Source organism: Seriola dumerili, unplaced genomic scaffold (genome assembly GCF_002260705.1).
Source record: "Seriola dumerili isolate Sdu_G_001 unplaced genomic scaffold, Sdu_1.0 BDQW01000331.1, whole genome shotgun sequence".
NCBI classification, from domain to species: domain Eukaryota; kingdom Metazoa; phylum Chordata; class Actinopteri; order Carangiformes; family Carangidae; genus Seriola; species Seriola dumerili.
The window spans coordinates 12,572,890-12,596,786 of record NW_019174586.1 but is presented as its reverse complement, the minus strand read 5'-3'; the positions used below and the strand labels follow the sequence as shown (position 1 = coordinate 12,596,786).

Sequence of the window (23,897 nt, the reverse complement as noted above, 5' to 3'; positions counted from 1 at the left end):
CTAGGTTCAGATCGCTGAGTCAAGTACGTCGGCCCTAGGTGCCGGTTACCGGGAGGCTGAGCCGGGTCTCCCACGCTCCGTCCGTCTCTGTTTGAGGCTGAGTCGACTCCTGACAGACAAACTGACCAGCGGGCCTAGCGAGCTGCAGCTGAAAGTGCGCTTCTGAACTCATGCTTCACAGGAACATGTTCAGAAGAAAGAGGAGAAGGACAGTGGAGGACTGCAGCAGTCAAGCTCAGTCAGTCAGTCAGTCAGTCAGTCAGTCAGTCAGTCAGGGCTTCTGCTCTGACGAATATTATTCATCTTATATTCCAATTAGTGTTTATACTGTATATCCAGCCAAAACACAGTTTCTGCTGCAACCTCGTCTCCATGAAAAGAAAGTTTTTCTGCATGTTGAACGACTTAATTTAACTACATTCCTCGTTACACCAATAACAAAAACTTTACCTGACTGCAATTTATGTTTCCTTCTCAACGTATTTGCTGTCACAAAGCGAGCTGTAGTGGACGTCTCATTCGTAGAGAGCGACGTGCTGTCAGGTCACCTGACTCGTCACTGTCGTTCCAGAGTGAACTGGTGCCACAAACCTGATGTCAGCGGCTTGTGCAATAACATTAACATGGACGGCTCTGCTAAATTATCCACAACTTCCTCTCCTCCTCCTCCTCCTCTCATTTCCTCCTCTCTTCTTCTCTCCTCACCTCACCTCTCTTCTTTCATATATTTCATTTCCTCCTTGTTCCTCTCCTCTCCTCTCTAGTTTCCTCCTCTCCTCCTTCTTCTTCTTTGCCTGACACGGTGCAGCAGTCCTCTGTGACATGTGAAAAGAGCTGTGTGTTTAGGTGTGTGTGTCTTCTCATACAATCACACACACACACACACACACACACACACACACACTCAGATGTGTGTGTGTGTGTGTTGTGTGTGTGTGTGAGAGAGCAGTATGCCTACCTAAGCTCAGCTGTGCTGTGTGATCATTAATGTGGACAGCTGAACTGCAGAGGAATCACGGTTCACTTGTTTTAATTTTAGAGCGCATGAAGCACCTAATGTCAACAAACACGAGAGAGTGTGTGCGTGTTGTGTGTGTGGTGTGTGTGTGTGTGTGTGTGTGTGTGTGTGGAGTGTGTGTGTTGGGATTACAGCTTCCCGGACCATAATTATACAATCCTACTGGCTCACGCAAACACAGAGCATTTTTCCCCGCTTTAATCTGAAAATCCCTCACAGGGAAAAAAAATTTCTGTTGTTTTTTTAAAAGTTATTTTTTTCATCTTTGTCTTGAACGTCTCTCCTCCCCTCCCTCTGTTTCCCCCTCTCCATCCACTAAACATAAATATGTCAATGAAAGGACATTTTTTAATCTCTCCCTCATGTCTTTGTTTCTGTCTTTTTTCTCTCTCAGCCGCTGGTGCTGAAGGTGCGTTTGATTTGTCCTCACCTTGGGCAGCGGAGGCTCTGGAACCGGAGCTCTGGCGTGGTCATGGTCAGCACGGTGGTGATGCCCAGACCCACCGGGCGGGCGCGGCGTCCATGTTGATCCAGAAAGGAAACCCAGACAGGATGACGGATGAGGCAAGAGGGGATGTACATCTGGATCAGGTAGTAACCCATCTGACGCTCCAAGGTGGAAACGAGCCTCGATACAGGTGAATTACCTGGAGGAGGAGGGAAACAAGGAAGAAAGGAGGGAATAGAGAAGATTTAATTTTTTTATTACCACATGAGGGCGAGAGATCTGTGAAGAAGAAGAAGTAGTAAGAAACATTTGAATGGATGATTTGGAGGAAACCGGTGTTGAGGGGAATGAAAGAAAGACCAGATTAATAGAAAGAAAATTTAACTGATTATTATTCTAATGACATTCTGGCAATTTGACCTCTGGTGAACACACTGTCGCTGGAAACCATTACACTCACACTTATCTGTAGGTGGAAATGAACCTGCTGAACAAAAGAACAAGACTCAGAGATCCTTCAGGCAACGAGAGCGTCAGAGAGAGTTTTTTGTCTTTCTAGAAAAAAGCTGAAACTTACTAGATAAATTTTCTGTCATTTTCTAAAATAGATGAATATCTGCTACTATACTGAACATATAGACACCTGCTTTATTGGTTTTTAATGTGTGTTTTGCCACTTTTGTGCCAAAATGTAGTTTCCTCAAAAAAGCCAGTATGGAGCGTGACGTTTAAAGGTCCCATCCAGTGTAAAGGTCTGTGTCCATGTGTAGTGTGATTATAGATCAGCTCTAGCTTCTATATTAATACTGTGAAAGTATCAAAGCCTCAGTCCACAGAGAAATGCACACAGCCTGTATTCAGAAACTGAGCCTTAAAACCAGCCGTCAGGACTTCTGGAACTTTGTGATGTCAACAACAAAGCAGTCACCAAGCCCCGCCCACACTTGACCCACCATCCAAACCTTTACAGGATTTGGTTTCTCTGAGTGTTTTTACCTGAAATCTGCTGTATTTTTATTGGATCGCTCAGAAAACAGTCAGTCAATCAGAAGAGAGGCTCCTGAGCCTCCTCTCTTCTGATTGGCTCACCGACCTTTGTTTACTAGAAAATAGAAAAACTGTTTCTGTTCTGCAAAGAGTTTTTTAGTATCAGTTGGTTTCAATATGTTTTCCTGTATTTAACTACAAAACAATAGACTTTTAAACCAGCCGCAGCCTTGGCCAACTGTGACTAGTCTTTATTTTAGTTTTTTTTTTTCAGTCTCTGTTTGTTTGTACTATTTAAAACATATTGGTAAAAGACATACTGTATCTAGACGATAAATAAATAATGACTTTTTACTATGCTGTACAGCAGAAGAGTCTTTTGTCTTTACATATGGACAGAAAACTGCGTGAGTTAGTGAAACATGAAAAATCATCTTCAAACATATCTACACATGCTCATGAGCTTAGTCAGTCAATTATACAGAGATGACCGAGGTGTGAAGTAGAAAACTGACAAAGAAGGTGCCGTTGTTTCAACATTAAAGTTTGAGCTCTAAAGATTTATGTCTGTGAAAATTAAAAGCAGCATCACGATTTATAAAAAGGTACAAACCATTTAGTTTAAATCTATTCTGGGGTTCAGCGTTGTATATAGGAACGGAGATGGTTGCACCTTCCAAAAGGTTATTATTTTGTAATGAGGTGTCTTCAAAGATATTCACTCCTCAGTTTCATATTCATGGAGACAGTCGTTTTCGTCTCAGCGGGTGTCCTGTTTTTCAACATGGACGTCTCGTTTGGAAATGAGACATCAAGAACACGAGGTTTGTTTGCAGGAGAGAGAGAGAGAGAGAAATAATAACCTGGTCGGTGTTTAAACTCTACGTAAAAGCAAAAAATGTTCTTTTCATCAGTTTCCCTGAGGCGGTGCGGCTCCATTAGCAGTGAAGTGTGTTTCTGAATTCCCTGATATCTCCATCTGAAAGGGCAACATTATCTAACACTGACACAGACCTGTCTCCCTGGAAAAGCAGGTGAAATGATGAGGAGGAGCGAGAGAAGGGGGGGTGGGGGCCCCCCCCCCCCCCCCCCCTTCTTCTACGACAACATGCCGTGAGCATAAACATCCAGTTACTTTCCCTCCACAGCCTCACAAGGACTAACGGTGCTGCTGGCAGACGACGACAGGCAGCTGCAGATCACCTGGATGTCTGTGTGAGCAGCTAACCGGCTTAAGACTGCAACTAAAGTCAAGACAAACTAATTTAACACCAGGAGGGAGGAAATTATCAGCTTCGTCTTCATGTATTTGTTACAAGAAAGAGACGCACCTTTAGGAGGGAAACCAGGCAAATGCTTGCAGCGACAACTATTAACCCCCTTTAACCTCCCATAAAGACACTATACAGTGCATAACCTCCGAAGTGCTAGTGTCTAATCATTGCCTACATGTGAGGCATTCAAGGAACATCTGTATTTTTGTTTTGTCTACTTATGGTCTGCGTGTGAGGCGTTTAGGTGCCCTCCAGTGTCTAGGATCTCCACTGCTAATTAGATGATTCATTTATCAACAAACACACAAATGCACGTTGGAAAGATGCTCGTACGATGACGATGATGAGGACTCGTCAAACTCCTCCCACCTCCAGAGAACCGAACACCATCCTCCTCCTGACGTGGACTTGGTCTCTCTTTATACTACGTCACCACACTCCTCCCACTGCTCCTGTCATAATTACTACGACCACTAGATGTCGCCTAGCAACCAAACGTAACTACGGGCCACATGTGCCGGTGTACGACTGAAGTGTCTGATTTGAGACTTTGAGCCCCTCTGGCGCCCCCCAGTGAGCAATATGAGGAACGACACTGACAGCTTTGAGAACTCCACCACACAGAAGCGTCGTCCGTCTCACGAGGGAGCGAAGAGGCAGGAAGATCGTTTGCTCCTCCCACGTGGCGACGAGCTGCGAACCGCCTTTCACATCGCTATAGCAACGAGCGAGTGGCGGCGTAAATCCAGAACCTGGCATCCCGTGTTTGTTTTTCAAATATTCAACCATGTTTTCAATTAACATTTGTTCATTTCGTTGGGGGGGGGGGGGGGTTCTGGGTATTTGTGTCCCTCCGGTTTGCCGCCTGTGATTTACACTTGGCTTTAGTGTGCGTGCTGGAGATAGTGGCGATTTGTCTCAGAGTTTGTCAACGTCTCTTCCTTTTTTTTTCCCCCCGCTCTGGCTCATCCTTCCTTTTCATGTCACGTCACAACTCCTCCCCCCCCCCCCCCCCCACCCCCTTCTCTCGCTCCCTCCCTCATCATTTCCACCTGCTTTTCCAGGGGACAGGTCTGTGTCAGTGTTTAGATAATGTGCCCTTTCAGATGGAGATATCAGGGAATTCAGAAACACACTTCACTGCTAATGGAGCCGCACCGCCTCAGGGAAACTGATGAAAGAACATTTTTTGCTTTTACGTAGAGTTTAAACATCGACCAGCGTTATTATTTCTCTCTCTCTCTCCTGCAAACAACCTCGTGTTCTTGATGTCTCATTTCCAAACGAGACGTCCATGTTGAAAAACAGGACACCCGCTGAGACGAAAACGACTGTCTCCATGAATATGAAACTGAGGAGTGAATATCTTTGAAGACACCTCATTACAAAATAATAACCTTTTTGGAAGGTGCAACCATCTCCGTTCCTATTACAACGCTGAACCCCAGAATAGATTTAAACTAAATGGTTTTGTACCTTTTTATAAATCGTGATGCTGCTTTTAATTTTCACAGACATAAATCTTTAGAGCTCAAACTTTAATGTTGAAACAACGGCACCTTCTCTGTCAGTTTCTACTTCACCTCGGTCATCTCTGTATAATTGACTGACTAAGCTCATGAAGCATGTGTAGATATGTTTGAAGATGATTTTTCATGTTTCACTAACTCACGCAGTTTTCTGTCCATATGTAAAGACAAAAGACTCTTCTGCTGTACAGCATAGTAAAAAGTCATTATTTATTTATCGTCTAGATACAGTTTATGTCTTTTACCAATATGTTTTAATAGTACAAACAAACAGAGACTGAAAAACTAAAAATAAAGACTAGTCACAGTTGGCCAAGGCTGCTGCTGGTTAAAAGTCTATTGTTTTGTAGTTAAAATACAGGAAAACATATTGAAACCAACTGATACTAAAAACTCTTTGCAGAACAGAAACAATTTTTCTATTTTCTAGTAACAACAGGTCGGTGAGCCAATCAGAAGAGAGGAGGCTCAGAGCCTCTCTTCTGATTGACTGACTGTTTTCTGAGCGATCCAATAAAAATACAGCAGATTTCAGGTAAAAACACTCAGAGAAACCAAATCCTGTAAAGGTTTGGATGGTGGGTCCAGGTTGGCGGGGCTTGGTGACTGCTTTGTTGTGACATCACAAAGTTCCAGAAGTCCTGACGGCTGGTTTTAAGGCTCAGTTTCTGAATACAGGCTGTGTGCATTTCTCTGTGGACTGAGGCTTTGATACTTTCACAGTATTAATATAGAAGCTAGAGCTGATCTATAATCACACTACACATGGACACAGACCTTTACACTGGATGGGACCTTTAAACGTCACGCTCCATACTGGCTTTTTTGAGGAAACTACATTTTGGCACAAAAGTGGCAAAAACACATTAAAACAATAAGCAGGTGTCTATATGTTCAGTATAGTAGCAGATATTCATCTATTTTAGAATATGGACAGAAATTTATTATATATATTTCAGCTTTTTTCTAGAAAGACAAAAACTCTCTCTGACGCTCTCGTTGCCTGAGGATCTCTGAGTCTTGTTCTTTTGTTCAGCAGGTTCATTTCCACCTACAGATAAGTGTGAGTGTAATGGTTTCCAGCGACAGTGTGTTCACCAGAGGTCAGATTGCCAGAATGTCATTAGAATAATAATCAGTTAAATTTTCTTTCTATAATCTGTCTTTTCCTTTCATTCCCCTCAACATCCGGTTTCCTCCAAATCATCCATCAAATGTTTCTTACTACTTCTCTTCTTCCAGAGATCTCTCCCTCATTGGTAATAAAAAAATTAAATCTTCTCTATTCCCTCCTTTCTTCCTTGTTTCCCTCCTCCTCCAGGTAAATTCACCTGTATCGAGGCTCGTTTCCACCTGGAGCGTCAGATGGGTTACTACCTGATCCAGATGTACATCCCCTCGCTGCTCATCGTCATCCTGTCCTGGGTTTCCTTCTGGATCAACATGGACGCCGCGCCCGCCCGGGTGGGTCTGGGCATCACCACCGTGCTGACCATGACCACGCAGAGCTCCGGTTCCAGAGCCTCCCTGCCCAAGGTGAGGACAAATCAAACGCACCTTTCAGCACCAGCGGCTGAGGAGAGAAAAAAGACAGAAACAAAGACATGAGGGAGAGATTAAAAAATGTCCTTTCATTGACATATTTATGTTTGAGTGGATGGAGAGGGGGGAGACAGAGGGAGGGGAGGAGAGACGTTCAAGACAAAGATGAAAAGAATAACTTTTAAAAAACAACAGAAATCTTTTTCCTGTGAGGGATTTTCAGATTAAAGGGGGAAAAATGCTCTGTGTTTGCGTGAGCCAGTAGGATTGTATAATTATGTCCAGGGAAGCTGTAATCCCCAACACACACACACAGACTCACACACACACACACACACACACACTCTCTCTGTTTGTTGACATTAGGTGCTTCATGCGCTCTAAAAATTGAACAAGTGAACCGTGATTCCTCTGCAGTTCAGCTGTCACAATAATGATCACACAGCACAGCTGAGCTTAGGTAGGCATACTGCTCTCTCACACACACACACACACACACACACACATCTGAGTGTGTGTGTGTGTGTGTGTGTGTGTGTGTGTGATTGATAGAAGACACACACACCTAAACACACAGCTCTTTTCACATGTCACAGAGGACTGCTGCACCGTGTCAGGCAAAGAAGAAGAAGGAGGAGAGGAGGAAACTAGAGAGGAGAGGAGACAAGAGAGGAAATGAAATAATGAAAGAAGAGAGGTGAGGTGAGGAGAGAGAGGAGAGGAGGAAATGAGAGAGGAGGAGGAGGAGAGGAAGTTGTGGATAATTTAGCAGAGCCGTCCATGTTAATGTTATTGCACAAGCCGCTGACATCAGGTTGTGGCACCAGTTCACCTGGAGACGACAGTGACGATCAGGTGACCTGACAGCACTGTCTCCTACGAATGAGACGTCCATACAGCTCGCGTGTGACAGCAAATACGTTGAGAAGGAAACATAATTGCAGTCATGTAAAGTTTTTTGTTATTGGTGTAACGAGGAAATGTAGTTAATTAAGTCGTTCGATGCAGAAAAACTTTCTTTTCATGGAGACGAGGTTGCAGCAGAAACTGTGTTTGGCTGGATATACAGTATAAACACTAATTGGAATATAAGATGAATAATATTCGTCAGAGCAGAAGCCCTGACTGACTGACTGACTGACTGACTGACTGACTGACTGACTGACTGGCTGCTGCAGTCCTCCACTGTCTTCTTCCTCTTCTTCTCTGAACATTGTCCTGTGAAGCATGAGTTCAGAAGCGCCACCTCAGCTGCAGCTCTGCAGGCCGCTGGTCAGTTTGTCTGTCAGGAGCGCTCAGCCTCACAGAGACGGGACGGAGCGGGGAGACCGGCTCAGCCTCCCCGGTACCGGCACCGGGCCGACGCTTTGACTCAGCGATCTGAACCTCAGTAGATACATTTTTTAATTAAATCTTGATTTTTAATTTGTGGCTTTTCCTTCTGCCAAATTTTAGACGTCTTGAATGCTCATTAAAATTTAAACAAAAACCAATAAGCTTATTTCAGTTTATTTCTGATTGTAAACATTAACCACTAGAGAAAGTTATAAAGCTACAAATTGGCAGTAAAACAAAAAGACCCCCAGGAAATATGTGTAGAGACATGATATCCAATAATTAGATGCACCCACTCTCCCTCGGTCTGCTTCATCTACTTCACTTTGTGCTTTACTTTTCCTCACTGCCTTTCAACCGACCCCAGAGGACGATGTATCTTGTGTTTGTGCAGGTTTAAAAGGTTGTTTCATGTGTTTGAGTTTATGATTTTTGAATCTGCATGTGTTCCCAGTGACCAGAGAAATCCACAATAAAATACTAAAGCAGCAGAGACAGTTTCCAAAACTAAATATTACTCAGTGAAACAAAAACTGCACCTGAAAGTGGAAATCTGCCTCCAACCCTGTTCTATGTGTCTCCAAATCATTTTTATGCTCTTAAAAAAAAAAAAAAAAAGTTTTCATCGTTTCATTTTAAAAAGCCTGTTATGGTTCTGTGGCTGCTCACACTTACTGTTTCACACAAAAGCAGAATACACCGCTTTAAATCCCTTTTTTAAATCGTATCTTTCTAATCTCAGATCAATCTGTAACTTGGGATAGTTTACCATCACATCTCTCTCTCTCTCTCTCTCTCTCTCTCTGCCTGGATGACCATCAAATCAAGTGGACCGGTTGACCGTTTAGACCTCAGCAGCTCGGGGGGGGGGGGGCTCATTGGAAGATAAATGTTTTCATAGGCATCAGACTCGGTGAAGACGAGCACGAATGACAACAAGGCAGAGCAGCAATGATAAGCATTGTGTGTGTGTGTGTGTGTGTGTGTGTGATCTGAAGTCATAGCTTAATTGGATTTTAAGCGGCTGATTGTGGGTTTACTCTCTCTGTAACAGAGCAGGGATCTCCCTCTCAGGCTGCGCGCTGTAATTGCACGTGGAGATGGAGAGTTGTAATGACAGGCCGGGGTGAATGCACTTGAATAATGGTACTTGGTTGGCAGATAGCAATCAGACAATGATCCAACCAGACTTCATTTAGCCCTTATTATCTGGGCAGGCCTCACCTTGTCCATCTCGCTTCACACCGAGCTCGCCGTATGTAAAAGCTGCTGGCATTCGACCGGTGATCGCACCTCGTGTTGTGTGTCTTTCTGTCCATTCGGAGTTTCCCAGCACAGCACTGGTTTAACGTCTGACCTCGGCNCTCGTGTGCCGCCCGGGCGCGGGGGGGGGGGGGGGGCTCATTGGAAGATAAATGTTTTCATAGGCATCAGACTCGGTGAAGACGAGCACGAATGACAACAAGGCAGAGCAGCAATGAAAAGCATTGTGTGTGTGTGTGTGTGTGTGTGTGTGATCTGAAGTCATAGCTTAATTGGATTTTAAGCGGCTGATTGTGGGTTTACTCTCTCTGTAACAGAGCAGGGATCTCCCTCTCAGGCTGCGCGCTGTAATTGCACGTGGAGATGGAGAGTTGTAATGACAGGCCGGGGTGAATGCACTTGAATAATGGTACTTGGTTGGCAGATAGCAATCAGACAATGATCCAACCAGACTTCATTTAGCCCTTATTATCTGGGCAGGCCTCACCTTGTCCATCTCGCTTCACACCGAGCTCGCCGTATGTAAAAGCTGCTGGCATTCGACCGGTGATCGCACCTCGTGTTGTGTGTCTTTCTGTCCATTCGGAGTTTCCCAGCACAGCACTGGTTTAACGTCTGACCTCGGCAGTGTGGAGTGGGGGAAGAGGTTTACTTTTCCTTCTCAGTATTATCCCTCCAACCTGGATTAACCCACAACTGTCCAGACGTCACCCGGCGTCTTGTCCCTGTGCACGTCCACAATCCTTCCTCAGCACTGGCCTCGCAGACTGTTGCCAGTTGTCCCATTAGGACTATATTAAAAATAATAAAAATAATAATAATAAAAACTGTTTGCCCTTTGTTTTCATATTGCAAAGGCAGTAACATAAGAAGTATGAAACACAACTCTGTGTGTGTGTGTGTGTGCTTAAGTCAGCACTTCACTTATATATGTATGTATTTATTTTAATTAAATACGTCAATCCAAATGTCTTTTAATGTTGGATTGACGTACAAGAGCATACTCGAGGTTTAGTGCTGTTGAATTATGTTGAACTTAACACAACCTGTCTATAAGTTTAAATTTAAACCGTTGTTGAGGGTCAAAGTTGAAAAAGTTCAAAGTGCGTATAAATCAGTAATTTTAGGAAAGACAATTCCCAGATGTTCCCTAAACGCCTCGCATGCAGACTATCAGTAGACGCTACAGTTCACAGATGTCGCCTAAATGTCTCACGTAGACGCTAGCTACAGCACACATCATCAGGGGCCCCACTGAGGGGGGTTTGGGGCAGCAACAGCGTCACAGAGAGGATGAAGGGGGTTTATAGTTGTCGTTGCAAAATGTGCCAGTATGAGGGGTCATTAGGGGCCCGTTTTCCTCATGGGGGCCCCGAGCATTTGCCTGGTTTGTCTCTCCTGACGGTGCAACTCTGGGCACAAATTATTAATTTTTATGGAAGGTTTTATCTCCACCTGACACCGAACCAAACTCTGAACGAAACAAAGAGGACACGCAGCTCTTTATCCCGTTAGAGTTCCTTTATTCAGCAGCTTTATCAATCAGACACGGTTGCTAAGAGATTCGTGACGCAACCACAAAAAGCCTTTAAACCCAACAACCATCTAACACTTTCTTTACTTCCTGTCCCGTCCCGTCCCCCCCCCCACAGGTGTCCTACGTAAAAGCCATCGACATCTGGATGGCCGTGTGTCTGCTGTTCGTGTTCTCCGCCCTGCTGGAGTACGCCGCCGTCAACTTCATCGCCCGCCAGCACAAGGAGCTGCTGCGCTTCAGACGGAGGCGACGACACATGAAGGTGAAGACACGCTCACATCTGTGACATCGGCAAACATTTACATCCACATTTACATTCGTTTATTTGTTTTGTTTGTTTGTTCTTGATCTTTCCACCAGTTGTGTGTTTCGTGCAGTGCATCAACAGAGAGATCAGTTCACTTAAACAGCTGATAACACAGAATAAAACCAGCTTTTTGTTGCTTTTTTAAAGAATAATACACAACTTAACAGGACAAACTGATGAACAATATTTTTGAATCAAACTCTGATCCATAATCCTCCATATCTGCCCTTTGCCTTCTGTCCTTCTGGCTGCTGGATGGACGTATAAGGAGTCAGCATCTTTAAGACGAGCTCTGTTTTCCAATGGTCACACACAAGCCCGACATTTTTTGGCCAGACTTTGGTGCTGTTGTCTGTAACCAGTCAAACAGAGAAGAGAAAACAAATATTTTAAACCTACAAATGTGTTGTTCTTAAAGGATGAAGAGTGGCGTCTCATCTGCCGCTGGGCACAGACTCCAGCTTTTTAAGCAGGAAAAGAAAACATCTCAGGTTGTCCTCTGGTGGTTGTTGTTGTTGTTGTGCACGAGAAAAACACCAGAACGCAGTTAAACTCGCTTAAACCCCCCCCCCACCACCCCCCAGCTCTGCTCCCCAGTCCTCGCGCCATCCTGAAAAATTCACTCCATGTTTGATGTTAGCTTTTTGTGCGTCGCTCATCACCCGGCAGAAACAGGGGGCATCAATGTTTCATGGGCGGAGCGTTGAGCATGATTAAAGGCTGAGCTGCAGGGCAAACAGAGACCAGGCTCATAATGGATTCACGACGCAGAGGAGGACAAAAAGAAAGAGAAGGGGAACTTTTCCTCCTCCAAAACTTTTGTTTGTGAAAATGCATCATTTACGAGGAAGCAACATGATGTTTGTTTTCGTTTTCAGTTGGATGTGTAGCGGTGTGAGAGTGTGTGTCCTGACTGAATCTTGCTTTTAATGCACTTTGAGCCTTTTATTTTTGATAATACATTATAATCAACATCCTGCCAAAAGCCAACTGTCAGACTTTTCACTGAGGCACTCACAGCGGCTGAGAAACCGCTCTCACCACAAAGTCCATTTAGTGGATCTGGAGCTTTCAGTTACAACACATTACCCTCATCAGCAGATGGAGTTTGACCAGTTTCACAGGAGAGAGTATAGATCCTCCAATACAAGTGGAAGTGGTTCAGTCAGATTTTTACTTAAGTCTTAAAGTACTTGATTTTAAAAATAAATTATTATTTACTTTATATTTATTCTCCTGTGAGGAACGCAGTGTATGATCTATCACGTTTTTCAGAATAAAAGGAAATTCATTCACTGACTAAAAGCTCTGCTTCAAAGTAAGAGTACTTCATAGAAATGTAGTGGAGTCAAAAGGACATTTGTCTTTAAAGTGTAGTGGGGTAAAATAAATAAATAAAACTCAAGTAAAGTACATACTGGAAAATGTGTTCAACTAAATGGAATTTATTACAAAAATTTTAATTGAAATCACCAAGCAATTTTAATGGAAATGTTCAAATTTAAATTCTTCTCATGAACGTTGGCTAAAATTGATCTTGGAAACAGAAAACAGATCATGAAATATGATCGAAAGCTCCAGAACAGCCACTAAAGGGACCTTGTGGTGAGATTGTTTTCTCAACGATCAAGAATGAACTTTGAATCTCAGGTTTTAAGTCGACATGGAGGTAAGATGTACATTTTTAATGTTTAAAACGTCTAAGAATTATTTTTTAATATCTGTAATTGTGTGTGTGTGTGTGTGTGTGTGCTGGTTCATTTGCTCCTGCTTGATGGAAAACAGCATTTTAACAGTAATCACATCGACCTCATTCATCTCTCTTAGTTTGGACGTCCCTGTGAACTCAAAAACAAACATATCTTCCTCAAAACCCCCTTAAATATTTCATTAACTGTCTCCGAGTGCACGAGGATGATGTTGGCTAAAATGAAGATGAAGTGGAGACCTGAAAATATGTCACTTTTATTTAATTTCTCGAACCTGCTTTGGATATATTTAGTAAGCCCCGACACTGTCATATTTTCCCCGGAGGACTGTTGAGATGTATCAGGGTTTTTTTTTTCTTTTCTGTATTTGAAGCATTTAATCAATCAGCTCTATATGTGCGGGTGTGTTCATCAGTCAGGAGTAAAGCCGTCAGGCCTGTGGGGAAAACTGAGGCGCTGCTTGATTGTGAAACTGGTGGTTTGTGTTTCTGTGGGTGGAGGGAAAGAAAACGCAAACACCCCACAAGAAATGCACGAAGAGTCTGCAGTGAACAATCTGTACAGTGTTGAATTTGTGTGTGTGTGTGTGTGTGTGTGTGTGTGTCATAGAGAGGGAGGGGGAGATTGTATCTATACACCCGGTGAACATGCATGAGTGCATCCGCGAGTGCTGTCGTGCGTTTTGGTGTTGCAGGGCATGTGTATCGTGCCTGCCGTGACTACAGCTGCTTGATTGAGTTTGACACGTTTTAGAGTGTGTGAGCGTGTCCGCGTGTTTCTGTATTTATGAGGACCTCGCGTCCTCACAAGGCCGGTGAGACGACACAGGTGCTGCCGTGTGAGGACATTGTGCCAGGAATCAGTTTAATTGAGTTCAATTTAAGTTTAATTTAAGTTCCGGTTGAAAGATGGAGTCAGCTACAAGTTTTCATCATCATTATTATTAGTTGTTACTATCATTATTATCATTATTATTAGTTATTATTATTATTTTCCTTTAGATACATTTTTTAATCAATCATTAACAAGTCTATAAAATGTCAGAAAATAGCATTCAGTTCAAAACCCCCAAAAATATTCCAAATTCCGGATCCACCAGACTTCATTTAGCCTTATTATCTGGGCAGGCCTGCAACCTTGTCCATCTCTGAATTCACACCGAGCTCGCCGTATGTAAAAGCCTGCTGGCATTCGACCGTGATCGGCACTTCTCGTGTTGTTGTGTCTTTCTGGTCCATTTCGCAGTTTTCCCAGCACAGCACTGGTTTTTACGTTCTGACCTCGCAGTGTGCGAGTGGGGAAGAGGTTTTCTTTTTCCTTTCTCAGTAATTATCCCTCCAACCTGGATTAACCACAACTGTCCAGACGTCACACCGGCGTCTTGTCTGTGCACGTCACAAATCCTTCCTCAGCCACTGGCCTCGTGCAGACTGTTTGCAGTTGCTCCCATTAGGGACTATATTATAAAATAATAAAAATAATAATAATAAAAACTGTTTGCCCTTTGTTTTCATATTGGCAAAGGCATAACATTAAGAAGTATGAACTACTGTGTGTGTGTGTTGTGTGTGCTAAGTCAGCACCTTCATTATATATGTATGTATTATAATTTAATTAAATACGTCCAATCCCAAATGTCTTTTAATGTGGAATTGAACTACAGAGCAATACTCGAGGTTTAGTGCTGTTGAATATGTTGACATTAACACAACCTGTCTATAAGTTTAAATTTAAACCGTTGTTGAGGGTCAAAGTTGACGAAAAGTTCAAAAGTGCGTATACATCAGTAATTTTAGGCAAAGACAATTCCGCATATGTTCCCCTAAACGCCTCGCATGCAGACTATCAGTAGAGCTTACAGTTCACAGTGTCGCCTAAAATGTCTCACGAGACGCTAGGCTACGCACAACATATCAGGGGCCCACTGAGGGGGTTTGGGGCAGCAACAGCGTCACAGAGAGGATGAAGGGGGTTTAATAGTTTTGTCGTTGAAAATGTTGCCATAATGTAGGGGTCATTAGGGGGCCCCCCCCGTTTTCCTCATGGGGGCCCGCGAGCATTTGCCTGGTTTGTCTCTCCTGACGGTGCAACTCTGGACACAATATTAATTAAATTTTTATGGAAGGTTTTTATCTCCACCTGACACCGAACCAAACTCTGAACGAAACAAAGAGGAACACGCAGCTCTTTATCCGCGTTTAGAGTTCCTTTATTAGCCAGCTTTATCATCAGACACGGTTGCTAAAGAGATTCGTGAACGCAACCACAAAAAGCCTTTAAACCCAACAACCATCTAACACTTTCTTTACTTCCCTGTCCCCCCCCCCAACAGGTGTCCTAACGTAAAAGCCATGACATCTGGATGGCCGTGTGTCTGCTGTTCGTGTTTCTCCGCCCTGCTGGAGTACGCCGCCCGTCAACTTTCATCGCCCGCCAGCACAAGGAGCTGCTTGCGCTTCAGACGGAAGGCGACGACACATGAAGGTGAAGACACGCTCACATCTGTGACATCGCAAACATTTCCATCCAAATTTACATTCGTTTATTTGTTTTGTTTTTGTTTGTTCTTGATCTTTCCACCAGTGTGGGTGTTTCGTGCGCAGTGCATCAACAGAGAGATCAGTTCTTAAAACAGCTGATAACACGAATAAAACACAGCTTTTTGTTGCTTTTTTAAAGAATAAATCAACAACTTAACAGGACAAACTGATGAACAAATATTTTTGAATCAAACTCTTGATCCATAATCCTGCATATCTGCCCTTTGCCTTCTGTCCTTCTGGCTGCTGGATTGGACGTATAAGGAGTCAGCATCTTTTAAGACGAGCTCTGTTTCCAATGGTCACACACAAGCCCGACATTTTTTTGGCCAGACTTTGGTGCTGTTGTCTGTAACGCAGTCAAAAGTAGAAAGAGAAAACAAATATTTTAAACCTTACAAATGTGTTGTTTCTTAAAGGATGAAGAAGTGGCGTCTCATCTGCCGCTGGGCCACAGGACTCCAGCTTTTTAAGCAGGAGAAAGAAAACATCTCAGGTTGTCCTCTGGTGGTTGTTGTTGTTGTTGTGCACGAGAAAAAAACACCAGAAACGGCAGTTAAACTCGCTTAAACCCCCCCCACCACCCCCCAGCTCTGGCTCCCAGTCTCGCGCCATCCTGAAAAAATTCACCTCATGTTTGTGATGTTAGCTTTTTGTGCGTCGCTCATCAACCACCGGCAGAAACAGGGGGCATCAATGTTTTCATGGGCGGAGTCGTTGAAGCATGATTTAAAGGCTGAGCTGCAGGGCAAACAGAGACCAGGCTCATAATGGATTCACGACGCAGAGGAGGACAAAAAGAAAAGAGAAGGGAACTTTTCCTCGCCTCCCAAAACTTTTTGTTTGTGAAAATGCATCATTTACGAGGAAGCAACATGATGTTTTGTTTTCGTTTTCGCTTGGCATGTGTAGCGGTGTGAGAGTGTGTGTCCTGACTGAATCTTGCTTTTTAATGCACTTTGAGCCTTTTTATTTTTGAATAATACATTATATCGAACATCCTGCCAAAAGCCAACTGTCAGACTTTTCACTGAGGCACTCACAGCGGCTGAGAAACCGCTTCACCACAAAGTCCATTTGTGGATCTGGAGCTTTCAGTTACAAACACATTACTTACATCAGCAGATTGAGTTTGCCCAGTTTCACAGGAGAGAGTATAGATTCTCCAATACAAGTGGAAGTGGTTTCAGTCAGATTTTTAACTTAAGTCTTAAAGTACTTGATTTTAAAAATAATATATTATTTACTTTATTTTAATTCTCCTGTGATGAACGCGCAGTGTATGATCCTATCACGTTTTTCAGAATAAAAGGAAATTCATTCACTGACTAAAAGCTCTGCTTCAAAGTAAGAGTACTTCATAGAAATGTAGTGGAGTCAAAAGGACATTTGTCTTTTTAAAGTGTAGTTGGGGTAAAATAAATAAATAAAACTCAAGTAAAGTACATACTGGAAAATGTGTTTCAACTAAATGGAATTTATTATCAAAAAATTTTAATTGAAATCACCAATGCAATTTTAATGTAAATGTTTCAAATTAAATTCTTTCTTCTCATGAACGTTGGCTAAAATTGATCTTGGAAAACAGAAAACAGATCGTGAAATATGATCGAAAGCTCCAGCCCAAGCCACTAAAGGGACCTTGTGGTGAGATTTGTTTGTCTAACGATCAAGAATGAACTTTTGAATCTCAGGTTTTAAGTCGACATGGAGGTAAGATGTACATTTTTTAATGTTTTAAAACGTCTAAGAATTATATTTTTTAATATCTGTAATTGTGTGTGTGTGTGTGTTGTGTGTGTGTGTGTGTGTGTGTTGTGGTGTTGCTGTTCATTGGCTCCTGCTTGATGGAAAACAGTCATTTTAACAGTAATCACATTCGACCTCATTCATCTCTCTTAGTTTGGACGTCCTGTGAACTCAAAAAACAAACATATCTTCCTCAAAAACCCCTTAAATATTTCATTAACTGTCTCCGAGTGCACGAGGATGACGTTTGGCTAAAATGAAGATGAAGTGGAGACCTGAAAATTATGTTACTTTTTTTTAATTTCCTCGAACCTGCTTTGGATATATTTAGTAAGCCCGACAACTGTCATATTTTCCCCGGAGGACTGTTGAGATGTATCAGGGTTTTTTTTTTTTTTCTGTATTTGAAGCATTTAATCAATCAAGCTCTATATGTGCGGGTGTGTTCATCAGTCAGGAGTAAAGCCGTCAGGCCTGTGGGGAAAACTGAGGCGGCTGCTTGATTGTGAAACTGGTGGTTTTGTGTTTTCTGTGGGTGGAGGGAAGAAAACGCAAACACCCCACAAGAAATGCACGAAGAGTCTGCAGTGAACAATCTGTACAGTGTTGAATTTGTGTGTGTGTGTGTGTGTGTGTGTGTGTGTGTGTGTGTGTGTGTGTGTGTGTGTGTGTGTGTGGGTGTGTGTGTGTGTGTGTGTGGTCATAGAGAGGGAGGGGAAGATTGTATCTATACACCCGGTGAACATGCATGAGTGCATCCGCGAGTGCTGTCGTGGCGTTTTGGTGTTTGCAGGGCATGTGTATCGTGCCTGCCGTGACTACAGCTTGCTTGATTGAGTTTGACAACGTTTTAAGAGTGTGTGAGCGTGTGCGCGTGTGTTTCTGTATTTATGAGGAGACCTCGCGTCCTCAAAGGCCGGTGTAGACGACACAGGTGCTGCGTGTTGAGGACATTGTGCCAGGAATCAGTTTAATTTGATTCAATTTAAGTTTTAATTTAAGTTCCGGTTGAAAGACTGGAGTCAGGCTACAAGTTTCATCATCATTATTATTAGTTGTTTACTATCATTTATTATCATTATTTTAGTTATTATTATTTTTTTCCTTTAGATAATTTTTTTAATCAATCATTAACAAGTCTATAAAATGTCAGAAAATAGCATTCAGTGTTCAAAAACCCAAAATATTCCAATTCGCAAAATTTGTATTTTTGTTGCTCGATTATCAAAATGTATCGATAATAAAATCAGGCAAAAATCATTGTGATTGCTAATGATGATAAAGTGATAAAATAGCACATGTATCACTGGTGTGTAGATTGACCTGAGTTCACTGATTAGATTACAAGGGCACAGATTATTTAAAACTAAAAAAAAAGTGGCAAAAATAAATATTTTTTTCTGGAGTTTTTGGTTTGGCAGATTTAGGACGACAAAAACTGTAGGAGTTTTCAGATTCCTTTGGATTTTTCTAATCAGCATCAAGTAGTAAAAAGCAGCCAGTTCTGCATTGATTTAAACTTCGGAGCATCCTTAAAAATAACTGAAGGTTGTTTTTCTCAGTCTAGTTCAGCTCTAGAACTTTTGATTCTCAAACCTTTTTGGCCTTTGACCCTTTGACAGGTTTTTCTACCTTTTGTAATTTATAATCAGCTCAACCAAACACTGATGTTAAAACAGTCTGAGAGTCCTGAAGAAGGAACAACTTGTTTCGTATCACATGACCTTCACTGAAGCTGATGCGAAGCTCCGGAACAGCTTTGACCTTGATGTGAGATTGTTTTTTCTCCAGGTGAAAGAATTAAGGGTGAAGCTCAAGCCGACAGGGACAGGTAATCCTTACAATGTAAAGTGAGAGAGTTCATTACGACAGGCCAGACTCCATCTGCTGATGACGGTCGCGTTATTGATCGTTAAATATTTTGTTCAGATTCAAGAACCTTGGTCTGTGAACGGGCCTGAGCTGCCACATCAACCTCAGTCAATAAAGCGTAGTATGGAAGAGCAGAGAGGGAGCTGGAGGGCGGTCGATGGAAAAAATATATAAAAATAAAATAAAAAAAAACTATAAATCCTAAATCCATTGTTGTAATCCCCAATCCCCTGAGCTGTGATTGGTAGGTGAAGAGGTAGATTAGTGGTCCGGCTGCCGCTGCACTTTCAGGTGAATCAGACACAAACGCAGACCTCGCTCGCTCGGTTGTATGCCTTCCTCTTGTCTCTCGACCCTCTCTTCAGCTCGAGAGCAGGAAGAAGAGAGAGCGAGAGAGAGAGAGAGAAGAGAGAGAAGAGCAGCGAGCTCAGAGGACGCGCGGCCATCAGGAATTTGACCCACATCTTGGCACACTGAAACCTTTTGCATTATTTTTTTTTTTTTTCCTTTCTGTTACACAGTTTATTCTGCTCGTATGATGAGAAGCAGGAGTGAATTTAGGCGTCGGTGTGGTTATTCATTCGATTTTGTTAATGAATGAGCCGTCTGTTCAGTTGAGGTCAACGTGCTGAAACTTTAAAGCTGACGCCGTTTTTTTTTTGTTTTTGTTTTTTCCTTATGAAGGAAATCCTTATCGATGTTTTTTTCACCCACGCTGCCAATTCCAGGTTCTCAGGTTGTTACGTAATGCGATTTGTGGTTGTTTTTTTTTTGAAGTGAGGTTTTTCGGTGTCGTGTTTGCGTTCAGCAGAAGCCGAATATAGCACAATAAACTGAGCTGGTTGTTTCATTTCACTTTCATGTATTTGCTCATACATCTGTCAGATCCTGTCTGGAGGTGAATTGGCGACTGCGGAGTCTAATTTTTCACACTGTGTGCTTTATTGCATCAGGAATTTTTCTACCGTAACACGTAGCGGAAAAAGCGTTAACGTATGTGAAGCCACACTTAACCAGGTTACTTCTGCCTTTTCACATTGCCGAAGACGGCGATTTGTTCCTGAAAGTGGAAACGTCACCTTAGATTGGAATGAAAAATCTTAATGGAACCGGATGAAGTTGCTTTTGCAGCAGAGAACCAGATAGAAAAAGAGCGGGGGGGGGGGTCAAGTTGCCGTGAAAGTATATCAAATAGATAAATTTGTTGGGTGTAAAAGTGACAATAATTTCACATGTAAGAAAATAATACACCATAGTGTTATTTTTATTTATTCTAGTCCTGCGTAGAAATTCTCATTTCTCATTTTTTTTTTTTTCTTTAATTAGATTTAAAAACCAAATGGAAAAGTAGCGCTTTATGGTTTTCCTTACTTGATTGGCTGAACTGTTTCCTGAGTGATCCAATAAAAATATAAACAGATTTCCAGGTTAAAACCTCAGAGAAACCAAATCCTGTAAAGGGTTTGGATTCTGGTCAAGGTGGGGCGGGGCTTGGTGACTAGCTTTTGTTGTGACATCACAAAGTTCCAGAAGTCCTGACGGTTGGTTTTAAGGCGCTGCAGTTCTGAATATCAGGCTGTGTGCATTTTCTTCTTGTGGACTGAGGCTTTGATACTTTCACAGTATTAATATCGAAGCTAAGACTGATCTATAATCACATAACACATGGACATCTAGCTTTAAGACTATATGGGGAACTTTTAATACTTTAATTTATTACTATTGGGAAGTTATAAAATACATAATATTCTTTAATGCTCATCATGTTTTTGTATTTAAAAAAAATCTTAATTAGAAAAATAACTGTTAATTTCAGCCATATAAGTAAAATGACTTTTGAGGTTAAAAACTAAATATTTCCCATTTATAATAAGTCGTGAATCAAGATAAAACGGAGTAACAAGTACCCTCAGAACTGTACAAAAGTACTGCGACTTGAATATAGTTGTGGTGGCACTAGCGACCTCACCTCATCAACAGCTGCGCACATTAAAGAGCTTTTCTGTTTGAATGAAACGAACACTTTTGAGTGATTCCTTCCATTTGGATCAACATTATGCAAGCCTCTTGGCAAAAATCTATTTCAAAAATGCAAATACCTGAAATCTCCACTCTGTGGTTTTCTTAGGTTGTCCTTCAAAGTCCTTGTAGTTTGCAGAGTTTGTATCTTCAAACAGAAAAGCTGCTTTAATGTGCGCAGCTGTATGAGGTGAGGTCGCTATGTGCACCACACACTATATTCAAGTGCGACTTTTTGTACAGTTCTAGAGTACTTGTACTCCGTTTTATTCTTGATTAACACGACTTTTTTAAATGGGAAATATTTAGTTTTTTACTCACAGTCATTTACTTTATGGCATGAAATTAACAGTTATTTTTCTTAATTAAGATTTTTTTTTTAATACAAAAACATGATGAGATTAAAGAATATTATGTATTTTAATAAACTTCCAAATAGTAAATTAAGTAATTAAAGGTCCCAGTATAGTCTAAGATGTCTAGCAGATGCCATGTTGTAAGTGTGATTATAGACTCAGTCTAGCTTCTATATTAATACTGTGGAAATATAAAGCCTTCAGTCCACAGAGAAAATGCACACAGCCGTGTATTCAGAAATACTGAGCCTCTTAAAACCAGCCGTCAGGACTTCTGGAACTTTGTGATGTCACAACAAAGCAGTCACCCAAGCCCGCCCACCTGGACCCAGAATCCAAACCTTTACAGGATTTGGTTCTCTGGAGTGTGTTTACCGAAATCTGTTATATTTTTTATTGATCACTCAGGAACAGTCACCCAATCAGAGGAGAGAAACCATAAGCGCAACTTTTCCATTTGGTTTAAATCTAATTAAAGAAAAAAAAATTGAGAATGAAGAATTTCTACGCAGACTGAATAATAAATAACACTTGGTGTATTATTTTTTACATGTGAAATTATTGTTCATTTTAACCCAACAAGTTAATCATTGATTAACTTTCTACGGCACTTGACCCCCCCCCCCGCTTTTTCTATTCGGTTCTCTGCTGCAAAGCACTTCATCTCGTTTTCCATTAAATTTTTCATCCAATAATAAGGTTGACGTTTCCACTTTCAGGAACCATCGCCGTCTTCGGTGTGAAAAGGCAGAAGTAACCTGGTTAATGTGTGTGTTCACATACGTTTCGCTTTTTCCGCTTATCGTGTTACGGTAGAAAATTCCTGATGAATAAATCACACAGTTGTAAAAATAGACTCCGCAGTCGCCAGGAAGTTCACCTCCAGACAGAATCTGACAGATGTCATGAGCAAGAATTACATGACATGAAATGAACACACAGCTCAGTTTTTGTGCTATATTCGCTTTGCTGACGCAACACGACACCGAAAAACCTCACTGTCAAAAAAAAAAAAAAACAACAAATCGCATTACGTAACAACCTGAGAACCTAAATTGGGCAGCGTTGGGTAAAAAAACATCGATAGGATTTCCTTCATAAGGAAAAACAAAAACAAAAAAAAAACCGTCACTTTAAAGTCAGCACGTTGACCTCAACTGAACAGACGAGCTCCTTCATAAACAAAACTCGAATGACATAACACACCGACGGCCGCTAAATTCACCTCCTGCTCTCATCATACGAGCAGAAAAATAAACTGGTACACAGAAAGAAAAAAAGCGAAATAGCCAAAAGGTTCAGTGTGCCAGATGTGGGCATCCTGAAGCCCGCGGTTCCTCTAGCTCGCTCGCTCTCTCCTCTCTCTCTCTTCTCTTCTCTCTCTTCTCTCTTCTGCTCTGAGCTGAAAGAGGGGTCGAGAGACATAGAGGAAGGCATACAACCGGAGCGAGCGGTCTGCGTTTGTGTCTGATTCACCTGAAAGTGCAGCGGCAGCCGGACCACTAATCTACCTCTTCACCTACCATCAACAGCTCAGGGATTGGGATTACAACAATGGGATTTATAGGATTTATAGTTTTTTTTATTTTATTTTAATATTTTTTCCTCGACCGCCCCCCAGCTCCCTCTCTGCTCTTCCATACTACGCTTTATTGACTGAGGTTGATGTGGCAGCTCAGGCCCGTTCACAGACCGAAGTTCTGATCTGAACAGAATATTAACGATCAATAACCGACCGTCATCAGCAGATGGATCTGGCCTGTCGTAATGAACTCTCTCACTTACATTGTAAGGATACCTGTCCCTGTCGGCTGAGCTTCACCCTTAATTCTTTCACCTGAGAAAAAACAATCTCACCTCAAGGTCAAAGCTGTTCCGGAGCTTTCGATCAGCTTCAGTGAAGGTCATGTGATACGAAAAGTTGTCCTTCTCGGACTCTCAGACTGTTTTAACATCAGTGTTGGTTGAGCTGATTTATAAATTACAAAAGTATAAAACCTGTCAAAGGTCAAAGGCAAAAAGGTTGAGAATCAAAAGTTCTAGCTGAACTAGACTGAGAAAACAACCTTCAGTTATTTTAAGATGCTCCGAAGTTTTAAAATCAATGCAGAACTGATGCTTTACTACTTGATGCTTGATTAGAAAAAATCCAAAGGAATCTGAAACTCCTACAGTTTTTGTCGTCCTAAATCTGCCAAACCAAAAACTCCAGAAAAAATATTTATTTTTGCCACTTTTTTTTAGTTTTAAAATAATCTGTGCCCTGTAATCTAAATCAGTGAACTCAGGTCAATACACACCAGTATACATGTGCTATTTTATCACTTTATCTCATTAGCAATTCACAATGATTTTTGCCTGATTTTATTATCGATACATTTGATAAATCGAGCCAACAAAAATACAAATTTT

General features: G+C 41.9%; 1 protein-coding gene across 1 annotated transcript in view; it reads left to right on the top strand.

Annotated features, from left to right (window-relative positions):
* The window catches only part of LOC111232632 (glycine receptor subunit alphaZ1), a 65,182-nt gene that overhangs the window by 28,140 nt on the left and 13,145 nt on the right, over positions 1-23,897 (top strand). The window contains exons 5-6 of the mRNA XM_022760236.1: positions 6,578-6,792; positions 11,049-11,195. Coding sequence (XP_022615957.1) covers positions 6,578-6,792; positions 11,049-11,195 — 362 coding nt within the window. The remainder of the gene's footprint in view (positions 1-6,577; positions 6,793-11,048; positions 11,196-23,897) is intronic.